Source organism: Polyodon spathula, chromosome 12, assembly GCF_017654505.1.
Source record: "Polyodon spathula isolate WHYD16114869_AA chromosome 12, ASM1765450v1, whole genome shotgun sequence".
NCBI classification, from domain to species: Eukaryota; Metazoa; Chordata; class Actinopteri; order Acipenseriformes; family Polyodontidae; genus Polyodon; species Polyodon spathula.
In genome coordinates, this window is record NC_054545.1 from 40,304,252 (window position 1) to 40,329,155 (window position 24,904).

At 37.5% G+C, this 24,904-nt stretch overlaps 1 protein-coding gene across 1 annotated transcript; it reads left to right on the forward strand.

The window, feature by feature from the left end:
* The first annotated feature begins 1,781 nt into the window (after window positions 1–1,781).
* Window positions 1,782–23,633, forward strand: LOC121324636 (SWI/SNF-related matrix-associated actin-dependent regulator of chromatin subfamily D member 2-like). The gene is made up of 14 exons (XM_041266731.1): window positions 1,782–2,371; window positions 8,137–8,321; window positions 9,773–9,815; window positions 10,348–10,470; window positions 12,365–12,484; window positions 12,785–12,880; window positions 13,579–13,680; window positions 15,412–15,573; window positions 15,918–16,015; window positions 16,554–16,565; window positions 17,181–17,316; window positions 17,927–18,049; window positions 21,410–21,511; window positions 22,226–23,633. The coding sequence occupies exons 1-14, from the start codon at window positions 2,192–2,194 to the stop codon at window positions 22,277–22,279; spliced, it is 1,536 nt and encodes a 511-aa protein (XP_041122665.1). The 5' UTR covers window positions 1,782–2,191; the 3' UTR covers window positions 22,280–23,633.
* Window positions 23,634–24,904: the final 1,271 nt, after the last annotated feature.

The following is a 24,904-nucleotide window of genomic DNA, read 5'->3' on the forward strand; positions in this document are numbered from 1 at the left end:
GTTTGTTTCTGGGTCAGCTGGAAATGCAGGCCACTGCCATACTGGAACCTTTCTGGAGCTGCTGTTACATCATATTGTTGACAGCCACCCACACCAGTGAACGCCAGCAGGGTGAATTATGTCAGAATGCAAAGCGTTTGGGTACAAAAATAACAAAAAGAAAAACAGTAACAAAGTATTTTTGTGTGCCTAAGCCTTTAACCCAACAAAAGGCGGCCATAACAAAACAATGGCTACATAATATAGGAACAGGACATCCGCTCAATAGAATCCTATGTGTAACTATAGAGCGAGTCAACGACAGGACGGCACACAAAGCGCGACGGAAGAGAGCTCCAGTACATTCAATGTTCATTTGTTGTAATGTTTTTTATACAATATACTGCTCAAGGAGACGCTAAAAATGTGTCACATGGTGTAATTAACGTTTTCTATTGAAATGGTTAAATATTTATTTGCATTACAGTTCACCTTTGAACGGTAAACATGAATAGGGTTGTAGGCCTAAATATGAATCTGCCCCTGAGGTGGCCCTGGGCCAGCACAGTAGTGTTAACGGGGTCATAGTTAACCAAACCAACACTTAAACGCAGTACAGGACCACACAGTTGGAAATTAAGTTGAGATAGAGTTAGGACGGGTGGAAGAAGACACTTCTTCATACAGAGAGTGGTGAGGGAATGGAATGGGCTATCTAGTCATGTTGCTGAAGCAGAATCATCCGGTTTTGAAATCAATCAGCTACTAGGAACCGGACCAGTTAGATGGGCCGAATGGCCTCCTCATTCGTACATTTTGTAATGTTCTTATGTAAAGGTGTGCTTATCCATTACTTCTGCTGGGCCTTGTTGTTTTTATAAAGAATTGTTCAATTAAATAAATACATACAAACTCAGATGTATCTGCTGGAGGACTGGCCTGGCTGTAAGGGAAGAGAGGATGCCAGAATGTTTTTATATAAATAAAATTAGAGGTAATAAGATGTGCTTTAAAGGCTTAATTAAACACTCGGTACAGTCAAAGTATCCAATGTCTCTCAGCACTTTTTATGTAAACAAGTTAGAGCAAGACCTTTTTTTTGACAATTACAGTAGAAACACATTTTTCTGGGCTTTAAAAGTGTGACTTAAATACATGAACTGCACTAATGGCTTTAATCACAATTATTATTATTATTATTATTATTATTATTATTATTATTATTATTATTACTTGTTCCCATAAGGGAAAAAAGACCTTACTGTTTCACGTGCAATTAAAGTTAACACAACGTAATCATTATTACCACAATACAGTATGTTGAACTACGTTTTCAGATCATATTTGGTGGCAGGCCAAGTAAAATTCCATCAACTACTGGAAAGGTACGAGTTGGGAACAATTGTTAATTACCCTCCTACAGGGCACCCAGCATGTATATCAAATTCCAGACAAGGTTTACAGCAAAGAAATGAAGTTAGGAGTGTAGAGAACAGTTGACTTGAGAACTTTACAGTACAGTGGTTTTTAAGGGGCTTATTTTTCTAATTGACCAGTTTAACCAGACCCTCCGCGGAGTTTTGTTAAACCGCTGTATAAAAAAATAAACCAAGCTTAGTAGGCTATTTTATACTTGGTACAGCCACTGCTTGAAAGACCGTCTTTGACTTTTGTCAGTTCATTTTTAGTAAATATAATTTGACGGTCACACATCCATAACGGTAAAAAAAAATAAAACTATACTTTTGTTGTCACGGTTATTAGAAGTTGACTCACCCATCCGGTAGTAAACTCAGTTGAACAGCAGGGGGCGTTTGTAAGGAGTCCTATTTCAAAGACTACCACTGAGTAGGAGGAGGTTGCGTGTTAGTTCAGACACAGCCAAACCCTGTCTGATCGCTATCTTTAGACATTGGTCGGGCTCTTAAATTCTTTTTGTGTGCCAACCATTTAAAATAATTAGGGGGCTTGAACAAAACCGTAGATTCATGGGAAATGATGACACCAACAATACAACCACCGTTTTGTTGCACAATACTAAGAGTTTGCACAACAAGGAGGAACTAGTTTAGACTTGAGCAGAATATTTCTTTACACATTCTTTTTTTTTTTTTTTTTTTTTTTTTAGTTTATAGCCTTCAAAAAAAGTGATCCTGAAAGTGTCGAGCTCTAATTTAACAGCAGGAAGGTTTGAGTTTAAAAAAAAAAAAAAATGGCGACAAGAGGAGGGTACCCCATGACTGCTGGTAGTCCCATGAATTTAGGGGGTAACCCAGTGAATCCTAATATTAACCCTATGAATTCGGGTCAAGGTGTTCTTCGGATACCTCATGCAATGCAACAGAATCCAGGCTATCGCACCATGGGCACAGGCGCCTCCCCGTACCACCAGGTAACGTTGAACACGTTTTATTACTTATCCAGGAAAATAAAGACTATGATAAAGTATTTTATTATAACGATTTCAGTATAAACGCTACGTTTTCATGTACACTCATAATATTTAAGTTGCTGTTTTAGTTCACTGCTTTTATTTTGGTTTTTTGGTTTTTTTGCCGTTTCAATATAGGCAAAATAATATCATACATGCGTTGCTTTTGGTAAGTTATAACGTGTGTAACTAGTGTTCAAGATTATATTTATACTAAAAATATCAGAATTAGTGCGCTTTCTGAAGTCGATCAACTGGGTGCAAGCAACTAATTGTGGTAATTTGTATTTAAGCATTAGTTTTCTCTACTAAAGTCACAATGTAGCAATTAAATGAGTATTTATTTAATTAATGTATCTTTACCTTGCGAACTGAAACGGACTTTTCACAGGACAAGTGTAATGAAAGCTTACAGGTGAGCTAGTAGTACCTGCGCTTAGACTATGTAAACGCCGTGAGTCAGTGGCTATATATATATATATATATATATATATGATATATATATATATATACTATATATATATATATATATAGCGTACTGTGTGTTTTTGAATAGGCCTAAAGACTCAAGTATTGTTTGTTGGTAGCGACTACTTCCGCGTTTATAAAACAATGGAGCACAATTAAAATAAGAAACACTCCAAACAGTAATAAACTAAGCAAAAAAGCAAAACACCCAGGAAACGCGTGTCGTTTTAAAGTAAATTTTACTTTTGGAGTCCTGCTGGGTATTTGCGCTAAATTTTATTTGACCCCCCGCGCCCCCCCCAAAAAAAGGAATTGAAAGTAGATAAACAGCCACATGATTAGCTTGTACTCACGTGGTTCGTATTTTCTGAAGCTGAAGTGCCCGCGGGTCTGTGCGGGCTGTGTGTACTGACGCTGCAGTATGTCTGTTGTCTTTTAGTTTATGTCCCTACTGGATACAATTTGAGAAAGTGGAAGCACCTGCTATATGTAGCACACACCATTGTGTACATGAAATGTCCCTCGCTTGACTGAATTTTGTCCCTGACATAGCACGTAGAAGACGCAGGTCTCTGTTGTGAATTAGTTTCAGTAATGACGAGGAAGTCAGACGTTTGGCTAGTGCCTTACGCTGAAGTATGGTTTTTAGTGTGAGTATCCCTTGTGATGACATGGTACGTTTATAACTGACGGTGTTCCTCCTGTTCTAGCACAAACTGTTGTGTACTGACACTGTGTATGATTGGACTTGGTTTAGTCCCTTGCCAGTGTTCATTTTCATGATTGGCTCCCATTGTTTTTTGAAAGCCTATGTGTGGCTTTGGGGGTGCATGTAGCCCACTGTGCAACATCCTGTCACCCCTGCAGTCTTAGATGGTCCTTTGTCAGTATGAGAGGTGCAGGCGGAACACTGCACATTGTAATCTTTATAAAAGGACGGCCAGGTACAAATACTGGCATCTCTTTTAACCCTTTACTTTCAGACCACCCAAGTGACACTTTTTGTGGGTCTGACATGAAAATTGACATTAAAACCTTTATCAAGATATGATTGTATTTACACGCCATTCATTAATAGGTTCTTAATGTGTTTGCTTTTATTTTATTTTTACTGTTCTATTTGTTACTATGCCCTGTGTTTCACTGTATATAATGTATTATGCACTGTTCCTCACTTTTGTAAAAATGCTTTGTGATGATGGTCCGCTATGAAAGGTGCTGTATAAAGTAAACATTGATTGATTGATTAAAGTTGCAAATTATGTCACTTTTAAGTTAACCAGTGGTGTTTTATTTTTCTTTTATTCATTCAGAATAGAATGTTATTAATTTAGGTTTAGTCCTTGTCCAAAATTCTGAAAAATGATGTCCACTAGTACCAGCAATGTAGAAGCATTCAGACTGTTCACATACTGTAACACAGTGGAATAGAAAGCCTTTATCTCAGTTTTGTGTTAAATGGAATCAAATTGGTTGATTTGTTTAAGTGCCTAGGTTTTCCTGTGCTTGATAGATTTGAAAGTCTCTCTCATGTATCTGAAACATACAGAAAAAGACTATCTGTACCCCCAGCTAAAGTTCCAATACAGGTTTATCAGAGTAAAATAAATGTTGGCACATTATTAAAAGACAACATTGATGTAGCTTGAATTTAATATAAAATAATTTCTGGAGCAGCATAATACAGTCCACTTGACAGATACCACTTAGAAACATATTTAGCCATACATGGAGAAAATTATCTAGCAATAAACAAAAAATTCACAGTAGCCAAAAAAATGTAACTGAATTAAGTCAGGCACCTTGTGTAGTACGCTCTTGGAATTTAAAGCTGGAGATTTGCAGCCTTGCGAAAAATTGATTTTCACTTAAACACAAGGACATAAATAATAATAACAACAACTGAGCCTGAGTAAAAGCCCTGCTCTTAAACAATGACACGCCAGCATTCATAAGGCTGTTATTGTATGTCGTTAAATAGAGCGAGACAAGCTTGGCGTGTTGACTCTTAAGTAACTATAATAATCCCTTGCAGACTCACTGGAATTATTGAAACGTCAGTAAAAGTTTCAGAACCCTTGTGTTAGTGTCGCATACGGTACTGCACTGGATTAGGCAAGGCTAGTACGAGCAGCAGTGTCTGCAGCATAATTACATAGCAACATCGGTCTGGTGTACTACAGCAGAACTGTAACCGCTGTTTATAAGGTATATACAGAAGCAAAACAGGTTTTTATTCATGTTAGGTCTGGCACCAAGACAGTTGTTTTTCTTTGGAAGTTTATTTTTATTTGGTTTAGATGGGAACTGGTCCCAGCGGAACACCTTTCACAAGAAAAGGTGAACTTAAAAGAAGTCACTTTTTAAAACAAAGTAAAAACAAAACCGCAGTCAAATAAAAATAGACTTAATTCTCTCGCAGCCTAAATTGGACATAAAAATAAGTGAACAGTCTAGTGGGGAAGGATGTAACAGCATTTAATATTGGCATGATAGTGCATGCACATCAAGGTGCCACAGTAGCAAGGACCTTCGATTTTAGGCTGCTCCAAGTCATTGCGGAGTCAAGGCCAAGTCACGTGAAGGCTTTGGTCGTGGAAGAAGGTGGCCCTGCCCAATATTAGATAGCGGTCCTAATAAAGTAGCTTGGCAGAGTTTTGCACAGAATTTAGGAAAGTCTTGAGTGTATCAAAAAATGGGAATTAAAGAATTTGCCTGTGTGTGTGCTTACATACGTTTGTGTCACAATGGTATTTTTACTGATATCAAGAGAACTGCTTATCCAATGTGCTTTTCTTAACCTATTCCAGAATAAAATATATTTTTAGGTTGAGGTCATGTTGATATTTTCCATTATACTGACCACACTAGCTTTGTATTAGTCTAGCAGATGGTGTATGTTACTAACGTTTTTCTTTGTTACCTTGCATTGGTCCTGAGTTATTGTGATTCGGTACAGAGTTCATTCCCTTGTTGCTGTCTCTAACAGGCTTCAAGCTTGTTGGCACAGGTCATGTTTTTGAGGCTGTACTTCATGATCCTTTGGGCATCATGTGAGCTTTTAGATCTGTTGGCCCAGGGTATAGTAGAGAAGTATGTGGAGACAGCATAGTTGAAAGTGCCACGTGACATCTGTGATGAAGGGAGACCACATTGTGAAAGGCAACTTGAACAACAGCCATGGAGAGCTAAAGAGATGATGAAACTCAAACATGTAGAATGATTGTAAAAATCATAAAAAGACTTGTATAAACCAGCCTTAACCCTTTAAAGACAAATCGTTTTTTAGTGGGAAGTTTTGTTGAAAAGTATTGGATGTTTGGGCAAATTACAAGACATTGTTTCACCAGAGTGATTGCAATGACATAACAAACGTCTATTCTCAGGGTCTTTATAAACAATAATGGACACTTCTCTCTATTTATTTATTTTCTCAAAATAAATATGTATAAATTAAATAGCAGCAGTTCTTCATACTAATGTTATCAGTGATAAGGAAAAACAATAAAACATACCGGGCCATAAACACTTTCCTCCTATCTGTTAATTTTGGATCTCGGGGGCAGGTTCAGTTTGAATGTTGACAAATCAATGGCTTGGGAGGGTGGGAATAAAGAAATGCATAGAGGCTGACAGCTACTGTGTTAACAGTGAAGCGGTATAGCTGTGACGTTTTCATATTCCGAAGATTGATAACTTCAACCACCATTTTTATTTTCTCCACGTAAGTACGCACCTTGGTCGAGAGGAGGTCAGTCAAGAGTCTGAAAGCTTGCGTTTAATGTTCAAAATGACTATGGGTATTGAGAGTAACACATTAAAACTTTTAATTAGAACAGTGGTTTTGTTTCAACCTAGCAACATGACTTGAATGCCGTAGATCCTGAAAAAATAAATCTGGTTGTTGACAGTTAAGTTTGTGCAAGCCAAAATAACTGTGGCTGTATTAATCCCATTGTGGCACTGGTACCGTAATTTAATATTACACACACCTGCATATACGTTGCACCGGTGTATTAGTCACTCCCCCCTTTTAAGGGCCTCACCTTAATTTTAAATTAAAATGTAATGCATGAAAATGTTGCTGCACAGCTTGTCTGCCTCCCCTCCCGCCTCCCCTAAAACTTGCACTAACAACTACACCTCCCAGAATACTATGTCTTCAGTTACGAGGAAACTACATAATCAAAAAACAACCCAACAAACATTATCCAATCTCTGGCTAGCCCTGTTGTCTTTGCAGCCAATCACAGTAAGAATTCGAAGCTACACCGGTTGAAGCGTAAATATCCCAGTCCAGCTACAAATCCAACTGGAACCATAGTCCGAGGCAACTACTACAAAAAGGTGCCTATAATGTGCAGAGTCAGTGTGATACCTCAAAAAAATGTGCAGAGCCGATGAAGAACCTTGTAGAACACACGCGTGGTTGTATAGTAGTTCAAAGTAACATCTCAGTTAAAATGGCAGGCTCTCTTTTAATGCCTACCCCATTACAATTAAAGACTGTACAGTATTTATCGAGATTACGCATGACTTCAAGGTAATGCTGCATTTTACCACCTGAAATACATTTACTCTCTGTGGTAAAATTAGACAGTAAGTTACTCCCAAACCCAAAACCATCTCTGGAGCACTGCCTACCGGATAAGTTTAGTTCATGAAATGTGATCTGCTTGTATCTATGTGTTTCTTGATATTTATAAGTGTTCTATTAAAACACATGAGGGGGAATACATGTTATAATATAACTGTAAGTGTGATCAATCAGATTTACAGTGTTTCCCCTTTTTTCTGGCTTTTTTTTTTTGTTCCTGTCATGTTTTGTTTCTGCGTGCTGCTGTAAAATGTATCCGCCTTTTAAAAATGAAATGCTCATCTCAGTGACATCACATTAAAAAACAAACAATCAGGCAGTGAAATTCAATCCCAACCCTATATAATGATATGTACTGCAAAGTATGGTTGCCCAGTAAGTCAAAGAAACGAAGTGCATTTCTTGTCGTGTTTCCCCGATCACAGAACCAGAGTGACACTTCAGTATGTTTGTGTTTACACGATCACGACCCTTAAAGAGTTAAGAGAAGGCTCTAGTAAGTTTCAGGCCTAGGTTTGGTAAAACTTTGATATCTGAAATTTTAGGTCTTCAGCCATATTTTGAAGCCAAGAATTTTTGGAGGCATAACGTAATTTGATGACCAGTGCAATAGAGTTTATAAAGGCCCCAAGTCTAAGCCTCAGCTTCCTTGTGTTTTCAGCGGCAGGGAATGCCCCCAGGTCGAGGTATGCCAATGCCAGGGATGGGGCCTGTCCCTGGACCTTCATATGGTCCAGGGATGCCCATGAGGCCTGGCATGCTTCAGCAAGGGATGGACCCCTTCCGAAAACGACTTCTTCAACAGCAGCAGCAGCACCACCTTGGGATGCATAACCAGAGACGGGGGTAAGAGATGTCAGCCAGACAATAAAGCAGACGTGTTCTACATTGGATATAGGATAAAATATCAAAACATATAGGATAAGCCAGGTGGTAAGGTCACTTTGTTTAATTAGGTGTCATCTTGAAGTGCTATCATTTGAATTGGTTGAGATGCAAGGCATTGTTTAAGGGACGGTCCTGCTGCACTGGCATATATTTGTTACTTAAAGAAGAGTTTTTTCAAAGTCTTTATGAGTTGTAAGTTATGTTAGAGGCTTTCAAAGAAAGAATGAAATTTAAAAAAGCATATACATAATGGGAAATTGCAGAATCTTTGTAACAGCCTTATTTAATCAAAGTTATTCCTGTCCAGTGTTAATCAGTACAATCTACTTATTAGATATACAGGCTAATTAATCCATTATGAACAGCTCCATCAAAAACATGTTTGAGAATTTGAAAATATTTCAGACTGGATATTGGGACATTGCTTGTCTTTGCCATCAGAGCATTCATTTCCCAAAAGTACCCTGCACCTCTTAAAAACGTATAATGCAGTGTCACCTAACACCATGAGGTGTGGACAGAGCAAAGAGTGCCCTCTATTAATTCACCAACACCTGGTGTTCATTAGAGACCTTCTAGGGAGACTGCACTTGTAGTACTGTGTCCAATTCTGGTCACAGCCACAACAAAGAGACATTGTGACCCTAGAGAGAGTCCAAAGAAGAGCAAGCAGACTAGTCCCAGTTTAAAGCAATGAGTTGCGAAGATAGACCAAAAGAATTGCATCTGTCTAGTCTGGAACAAAGAAGAATTAGGGGGGCATGGCTGAAGACTTAAAAGGAGTCTTCTCTTAAAAGGAGTTAACCTGAACCAATTCTATCAGGGCAGTACAGAAACCAGGACCAGAGGTCATAAATGGAATTTAAGTGGAGATAAACTGGGCACAGGGACGGAGATCATTCTTCACCCAGAGAGTGGTAAGGGTATGGGATGGGGTACCTAGTCATCTTTTTGAGGCAGAATCACTTGGATCCTTTAGACCCAGTTTTGCAAAGTTCTGAGAGCAATCCGTTGCTAGGAACTGGATGAGGTTAGTTAGGCCGAATGGCCTCCTCTTGTTCCTCCATACAGTAGTTGCATGACAGCTAAAAATATGAGCTGCTCATTAGTGAATCTGCAATGCTACAGTATATATTACTAAAAAAATAAACCATTCGGCAGGCATCAAAAAAACAACTCCTTGAACTTGTGTTGAGTGTTTAGTATCTCTGTACCGTGCATACAATTTATAAAAATTCTAAAAACAGGGAAAATACAATGTCAGCAGCCACTTTGCCCCAGTGAAAATGACATTCTTTAGGCCAGTGCTGTTTAATGCCATAATACTGTCTATGAAATTTCCAAAATTATCTAGAGCATACTATTCACAAATTCATTAGTCACATTATTGAACTTTTTTTTTTTTTCAGAATCAAGCGACGGAAAATGGCAGACAAGATACTTCCTCAAAGGGCAAGTTAAAAAAAAATTGTAAAACTTAGTGGTGGTGATTAAAGCATTTATAACTGACATGTGTCTTCCTGTTCATTGCCTTACTAAAATAAGTCAATTGGGGCCAGATTCAAAGCATTGGTAGTAAGTGCTTTGCACAGCAGGGGCCATATTTTCAAAGCGATTACTCCAGTCTTCAATTATTTTTTTGAAAGAGGTCAGACTTCTGTTAATTTTACAAAACTAGAACCAAACAACTGTTATTTATTTTAAGTTCTCAAGCACCCTCAAAGTGTTTTGTTGTTCATTTTCTAACATTTTTGTAACATTAACATCTATTAATTAAAGAATAGGGGAAAAGCTTTAGACATTTAATAGCACCCTAATGAATTATGAAAGGTCCAGTATATTTGTCATTTTATAAAAAAAGAAAAAAATAAATTGTAATTCTGATTTCAACATGAATAAAATCTATGTTTTTGAAGTAAAAAAAAGATTTGTAATGGTGTTAATTTCTAAACAGTGCTTTGTACCTCACCGTTGTGTTTGACAGATTCGAGAGCTGGTTCCTGAATCTCAGGCCTACATGGATCTCCTTGCCTTTGAGCGCAAGCTCGACCAGACCATCGCTCGCAAGCGCATGGAGATCCAGGAAGCTATTAAAAAGCCTATAACAGTACGATGGTTCTTTAAAACCTCCACATAAAGTTGCTTCAAGTGACCTTTTATTCGTTTTCTACTGTTTTTGGATGTCGTCTATAATAATTCAGAGTGGTTCTGGGTTTTGCTTCTTCACTGTTGAGTTCCTCCTATCTGCATTTATGTGGCTTGAAGCTTGCTTTGGGCCAGGCTGGAGATTCTACCAGCACTGAACAGCCTTCCTCGTTCCAGTCAACTCTGCCAGCCCCACCTACACAACTTATGTATAGAAAGAGTAGGCTGGTAGATTGGAAAGGGCATATTGCCATAGGAGGTTTTTTTCTGACACAACCTGCCCTATAAATTATGCGACAATGTGATTTTTGCACTATGCATTTGCTAGACAACTTCACGACTGCCTTTATGCCACTGTAGGCCTCTGCATAATTTGTGCCATTGTATTTATATCTATCTCTCTCTCTCTCTCTCTCTCTCTCTCTCTCTCTCTCTCTGAGGTTGGCACGGGTCCACGAAAACCCGGGTTTTAAATTACCCAACGCTACCCGGGTCTCTCTTTACTATCCGGGTTTCGATTTATTAATTTTAGAAAATATGACAGTACAGTTATAAGCGTGGGTCTCTGGCCAGCATAAAGAAGATAATATTAAAACAAGCTTTTGCATTAAGCCTTTTTTTAACTGACAGGATATCAATATTTTACAGAAAACAATAACACAGCGAACAGTACACCTCAATAAAAATAACTGAGGTGACTATTCTTCTCATGAACTAAATTAGAAACTAAAGTTAACAACAGGACTCTACAGTGCAACTAATTTGATCACATATGCAACTAAAAATGTGCTTGTGCAAACATAAAGTTTAATTTAAGCGCCCATGTGCCACTAGAAACTCCTAAAGGTTGGCTATAAAAATAAACGTGATTTTTTTTTTTAGCTGACAGCATAAAACCCATTTTATCCTCAGTTGCCAAGTGTCAAATAAAATGATTCTTATAATCCTTATTATAATGTGTTGAATGAGCACCATACTGTATGTCAGTACTTAAATGGATGGTTGGTTGCTTGCTTGTAGGATACTGAATACCCAAGCCTGTTTGTTCAGCACTGTGTTTTAGGGGTGTAACAATTCATTTTTTTACAGATGAATCATGATACTTTCTTTACATGATATATTGTATCACAATAGAGGTCTGTATCGTTTGTATTATACAAGATCAAAAGCATAGCTCGTTGTATTCGTGAATGAAGAATAACAGTTCTTTTATAGTAGATATGAACACATACTTTCTCTGTCTCATTTGATGTTTGTCTTCAAACATCAAATAATATTTTAATATTCTTATGCATCATACAAGCAGCCTATCAAGATCATCATATGTATTGTGATACATATCGTATTGCAACTTGCATATCGAGAGACGTACCATTACATCCAACGAACCAACCAACAAGACACACAACACTATCACAAAGAACACAATACCCACACGTGTCAGGACGAGCAAGTATGTAAAGGATGGTTCTTAACCCACTAAGTGCCACTGTCCTCATTTGAGGACAGGCTGCTTTGTAATTTTTTGGTCTATTTTTAACTGGCATCTACCGGTTATTGTAATTTTGTCTTTAACTATATTGTTATGATAACTTACTCTAATTTTGTTAACGGCAAAGTCTAAATGTAATGTATCAAATTACATACATGCAACTTGTTTTCAGATTTTCTTCAAAGAAAAATGTATTTGGTACTTAATGGGTTAATGCAAATGAGTAGTTTTTTCTATTGACAGCCTTTCGGGTGTACATTACTGCCATATTTGTTTGTGTTTAATATCAAATGGTTTAACTTTTAAAAAGCGATATATAAAAGCAGATTGTTGCTGATCTGCAGATTCTTCTTTCTTGATCCAGCAAAAACGCAAGTTACGTATCTACATCTCCAACACCTATACCCCCGCCAAACCAGAGGGGGACGAGGCAGAGAAGGTGGCTTCGTGGGAGCTGCGCGTGGAAGGAAAGCTTCTGGAAGACGTGAGTGGTTTGAAAGACCTAGAGGAAAAGAGTTGCAAGAGTTTGTAAGAAGTGTGCAAACTGGTGTATTAAATATAATACACACATTATGCTAAAGTGATACAGCATAACCATCTGTAATAACTTTTTTTTTTCAACAGTGTAAGTGTCATGATTTGTACTGTTGAAAGAAGTTTGAGAATGTATTAATATCTCTCAAGTTTCTTAATACTTTAAATTAGGGACCGTAGTAGAATGCCGTAATTTCATTGTGTGTTTTGAAAAGTTGTGCTTTAATCTGGGGGGATTTGAAACCCACAGCCTGGAAAACAGAAGAGGAAGTTTTCTTCCTTCTTTAAGAGTTTGGTGATTGAGCTGGACAAAGAACTGTATGGACCAGACAACCACCTGGTTGAGGTAAGGGAGTCAACGGGTGTTGATATTTATATTATAGTATATCTACAGAGATTATTAGGTAGGCCGTTGTCATGGGCCCTCCATAGTACTGACTGTGTTTACAACAAAATAGTGGTGGCATGCTATGATAGCACTATCACCTTCAGACGTTTTTTTCCAAAATCTAGAAAAAGAACGTTCTATTCTGGGTACCAGAAGTTATTACAAACATAGCTGCTGAGCCACTACACTGAGACAAATAATGTTTGTGTGTGTGGAGAAATAATGTCATTTTCCATATTAATATTCAAGAGTGACTCAAGTATCATGAAGAAATTTGGATGACTTTTTTTATTTTTATTTTTAATCTGTGATCTTTAGTTGATGTGCATTTTCATTTGCAAGTGAACTATGACATTAGGGCCTTAGTGAGCACTATATTCTGCAATTTTGAATACTGACTTTGGGTATTGTTTTAATTCTGGAAACTGGTGGGTTTTTTAATTGTATTGTCTTGTACATTTTATGCAGTTCTGTGAATGGTAACATCATAAAACATGGTGACGTCAAAATTTTATAGGGTCAGATATGTGAGTGCTTACTGTATTATCTGTGAACCCTGGCGTACATCGTCAAAGTTGGTAGACTTGTAAAAGGTGTATGGTGTTAATTTTTTATCAGTTTATTAATTGCCTTTCTTTGTGTTAATAATTTGTTAGTGGCACCGGATGCCTACAACCCAGGAGACGGACGGGTTTCAGGTGAAGAGACCTGGAGATGTCAATGTGAAGTGTACTCTCCTGCTAATGTTGGACCACCAGGTGTGTTTATTATCCCCTCAGTCGGTGAAATCCCAGGTGGCGATGGTCTTGCATTTAAACTAGGGATCTGGTGATCCTCGTATTTTAATTATTTTTAAGAAGTGGCTATGACAGTTACACTGATGTGTGTTTCTATGTTGAGTTTAATCGGAGGTTACATCTTTCCCAATCCCCCATTTTGTTTGTTTTGTGTGGAGTAATTTATTGTTTTAATCCGTTTTGTTTAAAGGGAATAACTCGAAAAATACGAATATTGGCACACCTCTATTAAAAGCTGCTTATCCAATATTGATGAAACTCAATATATTAACATTATTTAGCACAAGTTTTTGAGCGTTAGATTCCAGGGATATAGGGGGCTGTCTGTCTGTTTGTCACCCTTGCATCAGGATGACACAAAGTTATTCCTTACAATAAATCGGTCATTTTAATATATTTTACCAGAATACTAACGCCTCATTTGCATCTAGGCCTAAATGCTATTTTTACCCTGTATTATTCTGTACTGTAGATATTCATCATGTTCATTTGTTACTGACTTACTTGTTAGATTTAAAATAGACAGTCAGAGCAAAATAGCCCCACCCCATATAGAAAGACATTCTGTCCATGTTCACCACTCTGTCCTGTCCTAATTAATTCAAGGTTAGTGTACTGTACATACTGTAAACTGTAAATCCATCTAGGGGTCCTGACGACCTTATAAACTACAAGAGCAAAGGTGGACCTGTATTTAGAGCAGTAAAAAGCATGGTACAAGATTGCTCGGTTTATTTTTTTCTATAAAAGATTAATATGTTACATTTTTGACATTCATACAGTATTGACAATATGCCTGGGTTTAATATTGCAATAAAAGCAATGCATTTAGTATGAGGTGAAAAGCGCTTGTTTTTTTTGTCTTGATTTGAAACCCTGCAACAGTCTTTAAAGCAACATGCGGGAGGAAGCGGCAAAGATGTTAACATCTAACAGTTTCCTCGGAGCATTCACAGAGATTCAAAAGATTGATTAGCAAGGATGTGTACATTTCACTTGAAAAATCAGGCCAGTTGTTGTGCTTCGTTTAACTCCTTCGTTACGAATAGACAGATGCCTGAGTGACTAGTTTTACAATTACTTCCATTACATTAGTGCTGTTGGCCATTCTCATGCTTATAAAAGTGTTTTATAGTAAAATCATAGCACTTTGTAATAAAGCATACTGAAAGCATGGTACAGCATAGGTAAGTATTGCAAAGCCCAGAGATGTATGTTAAAGCATATTAAACTATACTTAAAGAATAGTATAACCTATATTTAGTACTTTTGAAAAATGTAAACAAATTCATTAAACACAATGGATTTTAAAGCTTTGGTTATCCCTCCGTTAGTGAAAGAGAAACGTGACAGCGAGACATTTGTCCTGACAGTCCGGAAGCTTTATTTCCTGTCTTTGGCTTTCTGTATTGGAGCAAGTTGGCAAGTACTGATCATTCACAATGTCTCGGAGCATGTTTGTAATAAGACCTAGAATAGGCTTTTTTAAGTCAGAGATTTTATGTAAGATATATAAAAAGTGCTGAATGTCAATTTGTGACAATTGGTTTGAAAAGAAGTTCTATCCTTGCTTTCATGAGGAGATCAAAATGTTTGTCAAATAGTTTTATTTGACTTTATGAAGGATCAGTTCATTCTCTAGGGTGATGCAAAACTGTTGCCCACAGCTTTGCCCATCTCTTCTCTCTGCAGCCCCCACAGTACAAGCTGGACCTGCGTCTGGCTCGTCTGCTGGGCGTTCACACCCAGACCCGCGCCAACATCATGCAAGCTCTGTGGCTCTACATCAAGAACAACAAGCTGCAGGACAGCCATGAGAAGGAGTACATCAACTGCAACCGCTACTTCAGACAGGTGGGCATTGAAGGGACTTGGAAACACAAGCAGCCCTAACTGCTCTATCAAGTACTAAACAGCACATGTGAAAGCCTTTATACAATACATGGTATGTAATGACTGCACATTTTCATTTATCTTGCGAGTTTATGATTGATTATCCAGACTCTTCTGTGCTTTACTATACTGTGCTGTAGGGTTATAGGAGGGGGGAATATCAGCACGAGTTGAAGCGAATGGACCAAGACTGAAAGTCAAGGTTTACCATCCGATAGCCCTAGTATATATGACTGTATTGTTAACATAGGAGTTAAGAAACCCAGCTCTTATTATACTGTATGTCAATCCTGTATTACCCTTAGGTGTTTAACTGTAATCGGATGAGATTCTGTGAAATCCCGATGAAGCTGGCTGGCCTGTTGCAGCATCCAGACCCCATCATCATCAATCACATGATCAGGTGAGACACATGAGGCTGCAGTGCACTGCAGGCAGTGAGGCAAAGATTGATCAGATTACAGATGTACGCAAGAAGTGCCAGAGACTCCTACGTTTCAAAGCGTTTGGATAGTGTTGCCATTGGCTGCAAGTAAACTAAAATCTAATCATTTTATTGAAGTAAGCCAACTGTTGATAATGCTCCTGTGCAAGTTAGTTTAAATTAGACAGGTTCAGAGTATCCAGTCACGTGTTAAGGAGTGTGTGTGCGTGTTATGTGTAAAAGTGGTTTATGTACAGGCCCTAAGTTTTGCACATTACTTGGTTCCATTTATATTGGACAGACTATACAGAAATACTGCTGGATGCTTTTTTGTATCTATAACTAACTTAGCAGTTGTATTTAACGTGATGAAACATGGTAAGGGTATTTTTACATTGTGATTTATTAGAATATAGAGATCTGTGGAGGCACCTGTCTGTCATTTTGTTACACTTACATTTGTACATGTGCATACTGTGAAGTTATGATAGTGATGGCTGTCATTTTGTATTTACAGCCATGCCGAATGGTAAGTATGTCACTGACAAACTTATTTAACTTTGTTTAACCTTTTTCTTCTGTTTTTATTAATACCAAGTTTGATTATGTTATGTATAACCGTCTACCCACATCAGTGTCCCAGAGTAAAAGCATAGCAAACTGTAATAAAGCATAATGAAAGCTTGGTAAACTATAGGTTAGCATTTTAAAGTCCTATAGAGGAAGTGTAAAGACTATTAAAAAGCATGGCAAACCATGGTCAACTATGGTAAAATATGTGGCAGTTATAAGCATGTATGACACTGATTTAATACATACAAAAAATAATTATTCATGCAATAGAAATATATATTTTTTTGTTTTTAATATGCAAAATGTTTGCCTTTTGGTATACAAAAAAAATAGAAAAATACACACTTTCTATCAAGTTTTACTATCATTATTATTTTTAAATTCCTAAAGTTTCCAGTGCTAAGTTGTATTTATTCTTAAACAGCAGTTATTAAAAGAATGCTTTTACAAATAAAATAGCTTGATAAACTTTCTTTAGACTGTTGTTAAAGATGTCAACCATTCATAAATATCACACTCAATTTTATTCATAAAAAGGTGTCCGCATGTCCTCGATCTGTCCCTGTTTCAGTGTGGACCCAAATGACCAGAAGAAAACGGCTTGCTATGACATTGATGTGGAGGTGGACGACCCCTTGAAAAGTCAGATGAGCAGCTTCTTGTCATCGACCACCAACCAGCAGGAGATCGCTGCTCTGGAAGTGAAGGTAAAAGGGTTACCTCCAGTGAGAATGAGTAACCTATACGGTGCATTACCTCTCGATTCAGTGGCAGGGAATGGGTCTTCTGTCCTTACTGGCAAAATGTTACAATAGGTTTAGAACAATAGTAATTTAATGTGATATTATCGACCATTTGTTTAGTCTTCATCATTTTAGTGAAAAAAAGATCACCGCTAATCATAGTAGTTTCTGACAGTTAATCTAAATATTAAAACAATCAGCACTACTGCTAATGACATGTATTGTTCCTGCAGACAACTGATTTGTCCATTTAAGTGATGCTGGGGACTATGCACCATGAAACTGTACTTGTGCCATTAGACAATTACTTTAATTTAGTCCCCTCTTTGTTTTGGGAGTTTATTTTAAAAAGAAAACCAGAAAGAAACAAGAGTGTGTGAGGGAGGACAAACTGTTTCTGAGGGATACGGTCACAATACTGGCAGTTCAAACATTTTGATCATTTTGATGAGCGTGATCTTGATCCAAGGAGAGAAGGGGAGCAATTGCTGATGTTCTTGCTCCTTTGCCAGCCCTCTCCTAAAGGGTGCGCTGAACCTGGGAGGCTAACCTGACTCTGCTTGAACCCCTGCAGATCCATGAGACCATCGAGTCAATAAACCACTTGAAAACTCAGCGGGATTTCATGCTAAGCTTCAGTAACAACCCCCAGGAGTTCATTCAGGACTGGCTGAAATCCCAGTGCCAGGACCTCAAGGTAGGGAGAGTTGGTATTCTGTGTAATTAGACATGCAGGCCTAACTATGGTCCTCCAGGGGCCAGTAGCTAGGTAACATGTATTGTTTAGGTTGGGAGGGTGAAAAAGCTTATTGGCTTGACAGTGGGTTTGGAGGGCAACTGTGGGCCCTTTTCAATATCTTCAGTGTCTCATGATCGTGTTTAATTTTGGACTGAAACAAAGCTATTCCTGACTGAATGTTTACACCTACTTACTGTAGTTTCAGTAAGCAGACATTGTTGATAGTACAGTTTGTTCACGTTCTGCTGTTTTCTCTGCAGTGCCACAAGCCACCCTGCAACTAAGGTCCTAAATTATCTCATTGAAGCTACAATATACAGTAGTTCTGAAACCATAAAAGACATTATTAAACGTTTAACCGAGTAGTCCTGTTTTGTTGATCTTGAATGAATTTGACAGCAAGGCAATATGTCTGATTTGCAGTGCAACGGTTGCAGTTATAAAAGATTATAACTTAGGTTTATACGTGTGCAATAATGAAGTCTGGGTTTAATTGCTGGTGGTTTAGCTACAGCTCCCAGAGGTTAGCCTTCTGTAATGACAAGCACAGACAGTTAGCAACAAACAAAACACTTTTAACACTCACGATACGCTTATCACAGTCCGTTTCCTTTCTCGGTCATTCTCATAACTACATCAACGGAATAGATTACATCGTCCCATCCCCAATTATACCCTTAGCCACGCCCCTTGCGATAGCCAATTCTGTCACGTTTCCTCCAAACCATGACTGAGACATCATGTACCGCTTTAGGGCAATGATGTCGGGCATTGTGACTCCGCCCCCTTCCTGGCTGGCTGGTTTCCAACTGACCCTGGCATGATCTGCCAGACCAACCACTACGAGGCACTGTTCCTGTTATACAGCACCCTCACAGATAAGGAGGGAGATTGTTGACTAGGATTAATTTGCTCTGTCACAATGATATATACTTTGTTTTTATTCATACTGTATACATCTATTTGAGTTATTTTATGAATATGTATTTGTAATAAAATGAAATAAAAACACATTTTGAAGAGGATAAAACTAAACTAAACAATGTGTGAAAAATACGGGGCTTAATTGTAACATACAACGGCATTATGACACGCTGAACAAAGCAACTTATTCTGAATTTACTGGAAAGGTTTGTGCTGACAGTCACAGATAAAAGAAGCTATGGAGTCTCAAAGTTTTTTCTGAAAATAAGAAAAAAAGGGAAGTGCTGTGGACGCCAGTTTTATTTTTGGCAAAGAGATTACGTGCACTGCCAAACCTTTTTCAGATGGCGAATTTGTTTAAAGGCGCTTGCTTAAAACAGCTGATGTAGTGTTCCCTGAAAAAAGAACAGTCTGTCTCGTAACGCGGTTGCTGAGCATATTAACGAAATGGCAGGTAATATTAACTTTAATGTTTTTGAAGAGATTTTAAGTTAATCACGAACAACACAACCACAGGAAAAGAGAGAGTTTTTTTTTTAAACTTCAAGAAGCCTTGGAGTGCTGGAAAAAATGAAAGCAAGAAATGCAGAAGCACCGATTTTCTTACACTGCATTCTACATCAACTGGTATGTGGAATAGTTGCAGAATTAGAATGAGTAATGCGCATCTATCAAGGGTGTGAATTTCGTCCACAGCAGGGGTCTGCAGCATCGACAGTGTCTTGCCTTGTTAAGTGAGTTGGACTCGCAGTATGATGATTTACTGTATTTTACCGTGTATTATGGCCGAGTCATGGAGCAATGCTGAAGCAATTCTTTCAGTTGCTTCAAATAATACAGGACTACATGTCGGAACGAGGAAAACGTTTTGTGCAGCTCAATAACCCCCAGTGGCTATTGGATATTGCGTTTATTGTTGACCTCATTGAGCAAATGAACATTTTAAACAAGAAACTCCAAGGACCAAAGCAAATCATAATACTAAGGATGAAGAGGTGAGAGCTTTCAAAGCAAAGCTGAAATTGTGGCAGCAACATGTGTCAAACCGAGATTTTGTTCACTTCACTGTGTGCCGAGAGATTCAAGAGTTACACAAACATTCATTTGATGATGAAGGCTACAAGCGCTGCAGTGAAAAACGAGCAAACCTAATCAAATTCTTTGATTGTCGATTTTGAAGACTTCCAGTCTCATCGAAATATCTTTCATTTATTTGCAAACCCATTTACCTGTAATGTGACAACAGCCCTGTCAGATCTTCAAATGGATCTCAACAGCATCTCAAGGATAAATTCAATGAAGTGCCACAGCAAAATTTCAATCCAGTATGTTCCAATCAACGAGTTCCCCAAGTTGTCGGAACTTTTTTGCAAAGTGGCACTAATGCGAGAAAAGTGCCGAGTGTCTGGAAAGAAGTCATTAAAAGGTGCATCTCATAGTGCTACTGTGTACTAAATCACATTTTCAACTGTGGTGTTAAAAGCTTTATATTTTGGAATAAATGTTGAGACTTCGTATTATATACTCTGACGTCTTTTTTAAATTTTTTTATTGTTTGAGATTTCCATTTATACTTAAACTCTTCTGTTTCCTCCATTTATATTACATTTTTGATTAGTTTTTTTTTTTTTTTTTTTGGTCAATTCTAGGAAAGCTGCTTCTAGTTAGATCTGCCTATTTTTGTACTGGTAGCGTAGCATGTAAAATGAAAGCAGGCTCAACACAGGCAGTAGTTTTTCGTGCTCGAACTCATCAGTTTATTAGCACAGGACAAATAAAAAATAAAAGACCACTGTCCGCTGTGGACCATGCCAAAGCAAAACAAATAATTCTGTGCTAAATTCCAGTCTACCTCTGACGGCTCTGTCACTCACTGTTGGGTTTTGTCTTCTCCTCTCACAAATTGCTGTCCAACTTTTGCGCGCACTCAGGCATGCACTCCTATTTATCTATTCACATTAAACCATGGCCTGCATCCGCCTTCATTGGCATGTCATTCAAACCCCAATCTCCCGCCAGCATTCTGGGGGTGCAATTGCATGTCCAGGATTGGTGAGCCTGGACAGACTGGCAACCAACCCCACCCCCAGCTTGCGGCGTGGCATAGCAAAACATTATGTAATGTAACACAGAAACATAAAAGACAAACCGTACAGTCAGTAAGGCCTGCGACAATGCAAAAAGCCGGATCGTTTCAATATATTAAATAATATATTGATTAATTGATTGAAACCGTGCCTGCATACTTTGACTAGGAATCTTGCAGTGGGGGTAATGTGTTTTGTATAAAGTAGTATATTTGAGTATATTGGCCTATATATAATTTCTATAGACATTTTCAAATACATTACTACAGTATGTTGTAGCGTGTGTCTTTCTGTTGCTTCGTTGCAGCTGATGACGGACACGGTTGGAAACCCAGAAGCGGAGAGAAGATCAGAGTTTTACGAGGAGCCCTGGGCACAGGAGGCTGTCGGGAGATATGTTTTCTCAAAGGTAGGAAACAAGAATACTCCAGCAGAACATTTTACCATGAATTTGAAATTGCAGCACATTAATTCGGGACTAAAGAATAAAACCATGTTGAAGACCATTATTTAATTAGAGATGTTATCTTTTCAAATTGTGTTTTAATTGAAACACTTATTTAAATGGACAACCTGTGGAGCCACACTAACACAACAATGAATCTCTTTTGTAAATGTCAAGAACCATTTAATTGCATAAACAGGCACCTGGGCCAATACTTGGGTATCCGCTGTTTTTTTGAAAATGTAGTTCCTCCTTTTGTTTATACCTGTCTCGAGTGCTCCTCGCAGCTCAAGATAAGGAAGGTGAAAAATGAATAAAAGACTATAGGTAGATTTCAAATAGATTTTCATTACTTTTAAAATAAACCTGCATACAAGCATCACATGCACCTATTTGTGCAAATATACAGCAAGCAATCGTGTCGATGTATGAAAGGGACAGAGGTTTAGTACCCTTGTGCAATCTGTTAGCACTTTCTGGATTCGTTTTTCAGTCAAAATGGATATACACACACTTTAGAAAAAATAAATTTGGATTCAAATTTATTTTGCGTTCTTTATCCAAAGTTAATGAATTATTTTGTATTATGAATAAATTCAATAACAGTCATTTGGAAAGTCATTTGGCTGTCATATTTATGTCAATTTCAGATCAACAGCTCTCAATTGCTTCCAACAGGTACAGCAGCGCAGGCAAGAACTGGAACAAGTGCTTGGAATCCGCCTCACCTAGAGATGGTTTTCTTCTATAGTACATGCCTGTGGAGGCTCTGAATTGAAAGCATGTGACCTACCAGCATTGGAATTGACAGGGTCCATGCAAACACATGGTGGTTTTATCTATAGAACAACAACTTGAAGATGTACCGTGTTTACTCGAATTCAAGTCGCACCCCCAAATACGGACACCAAGAAAAAAAAAGACCCTGAATGCAAGTCCCATTTAACTCTTAATGAAAAAAGCAAAATAATTAACGATTCAATTACTTTTTGATTTCTAGGTGAATCTTTCTTTAAGCAGTACATACCTTAGTGTCCCTGTTTCTTGTGCTCCTCCAGATAGAGAAAGGAAGATATAGAAATAAATGATTGTTCATTTTGAAGCCAGACCCGCATTGATCATTTCAACAAGTACTATACTGGTAATATTATAGTATTACATAGCCTTTCGATTATGTCTCCGTCTTTTGATGCATCGCAGATGCCGCAGTTTCTTTTTTCTTCAGCAAACTAAATTACTTTTCTTTTATAAGCTGCATCAAAAAATTTTCATGAAGTTTGCTGTGCAGCCATTTTAATATCCGGGTACTGTAACGAGTGTAATGTCTGTAGTGGGCAATGCTCTGTACAGCCGGTCTTCAAGTGCACCAGAATAATTGACATTTTGGCCACAAAAGTGCGACTTCAATAAGAGTAAATACGGTATTTTGTATGCTATTAGGTATTGGCGTAATCTAAATGCTGCAATTACTGGAAAATATAAGACAGCGCAATGTTTTTCAATTATTTTTTTATTTTTTTTATTTTTCAAGTTTTGTGAAATTAGCTGAATTCAGTCTTGGTGATTTGAGGTTCAGGGGTGATTTCTGTATAATACTGCTTTAGGCAGCTAGTCTGTATGACATAATAGAGGGTAAAGGGACATAGATGGGTGGCCGTAATCTTCATTTTCTTAATTTTAATACATTTTGCCTTTGTTTTATATGTGTTTCTCTAAGATCAGAGTCCTTGGACATCTTTTTTATTCCAGTTGTAGTATATCCATTTGTATTTAATATGGGATGGGATTTACCCAATTCTACTATTGTAGAAGAGGATTATAAATTAAAACTTCCTATGCAGTATAGGGAAAAAAAAAAAAAAGAACATAGGTGCAAAAACTTTGTTTTATAACTTTTATACACCAAAGGATTTGTTTAACAGTTTATTGTTGTTTAATAGTTTAATAATATCTAAGAGATTGGGAATAACACAGAGCATTCAGTTTTTTCTTCTTTCTTCAAATCTTAATTTAGTTATTGAGAGCCAATTTGAGTTAAACTGTTGAAATGTCTGTGTGTGTGTGTATAATATATATATATATATATATATATATATATATATATATATATATATATATATATATATATATATATATATATATATATAAAATATTCTGGGCATTATTATGACAAAGATGTGTATGTACACATGACATTGAAACCGTAATACTAGCACAAGTGTACCATTTCTATCACTGTTGTCCAGACAATATTACTACCAGTGTGTTTCTTCGGTGAAAACAGGTTTACCTTAATTGTAGATCTATCAATCAAAAGGTGTCTCTCAGTGGTTCTTGGTTTTCGGCAGTTAAAACGGCAGTTATCTTTTGCAATCTTGAAGGCCTTAACATTGAAATTTTTACGCAGGAGGCCTTTTGTCTTGTTTAATATTTTATTTTTTCAACATTCCAAATGAAAAGCTATGTTCGTTTAGTTGCAATATGTTTCATTGCTTCAGTTTGCACTCTGTGTTGGACAGGATTTTTCAAAACAGCAGAGTAATTGCTGGGCTTGTCTGTGTTTCAGGGTTGATTTCTGGTGTGACAGATGTGGTACAGATGTATTTTAATTTGTAACTTTCATGGTGTGTTCCTCGTGCTTCCATGATAAACATCAGTGAAATAAAATGCTCATAGGCACTTCTACACATATTGAAATTGTACCACAGGGTCCACAGCATCATTGTTTGCTAAACAAAAATAAGTCTTGTAAAATTAATATTTAAAAAACGTTCAATTACAATTTGAATCTGCATAACAACTGTTAAGCTCTGTAGTTGAGCCTTGTAATAACCGTGGACTGTATTTTACAATGTAACTCAGAATCTTGGCTTGTTTCAGTGGAAAGCACTGCACTATATACAAGGTGATTTCATAATTTGTGCAATTGTTGCATTGTTTTCAGTTCAACGTAATGTGGAGGTTGTTGACCCCCCCCCCCTCCCCCCCCTCTGCTAAGCATGTGTTCCTTTGCATGTTTGATGCTTTGGCGATGCTGTGTGAATTATGAAGCACCCTGTATGCAACATGTCCCGGTAACAGTTTTTGTTTGTTTGTTTAGTGCACATTGATGTGTGGTTTTTGAAACCTATTGCTATAGTAACTGTAGTTTTTATTAAGTGTAAATGTTCATATATTTACATTTTATAGTTTTATCATCTTAAGTATCATATTACAGCAATTGTCTTTTGAGTTGCGAGTCCCCTTATAAAAGTTTACCGTGGCACATCTGCACTGTAATTTGCTGGGTTTTTTTCTATGCATTTACCATGGTTTGTTTTTTAATATGCTTAACTCTCTGGGCTTTATAATGTTTTA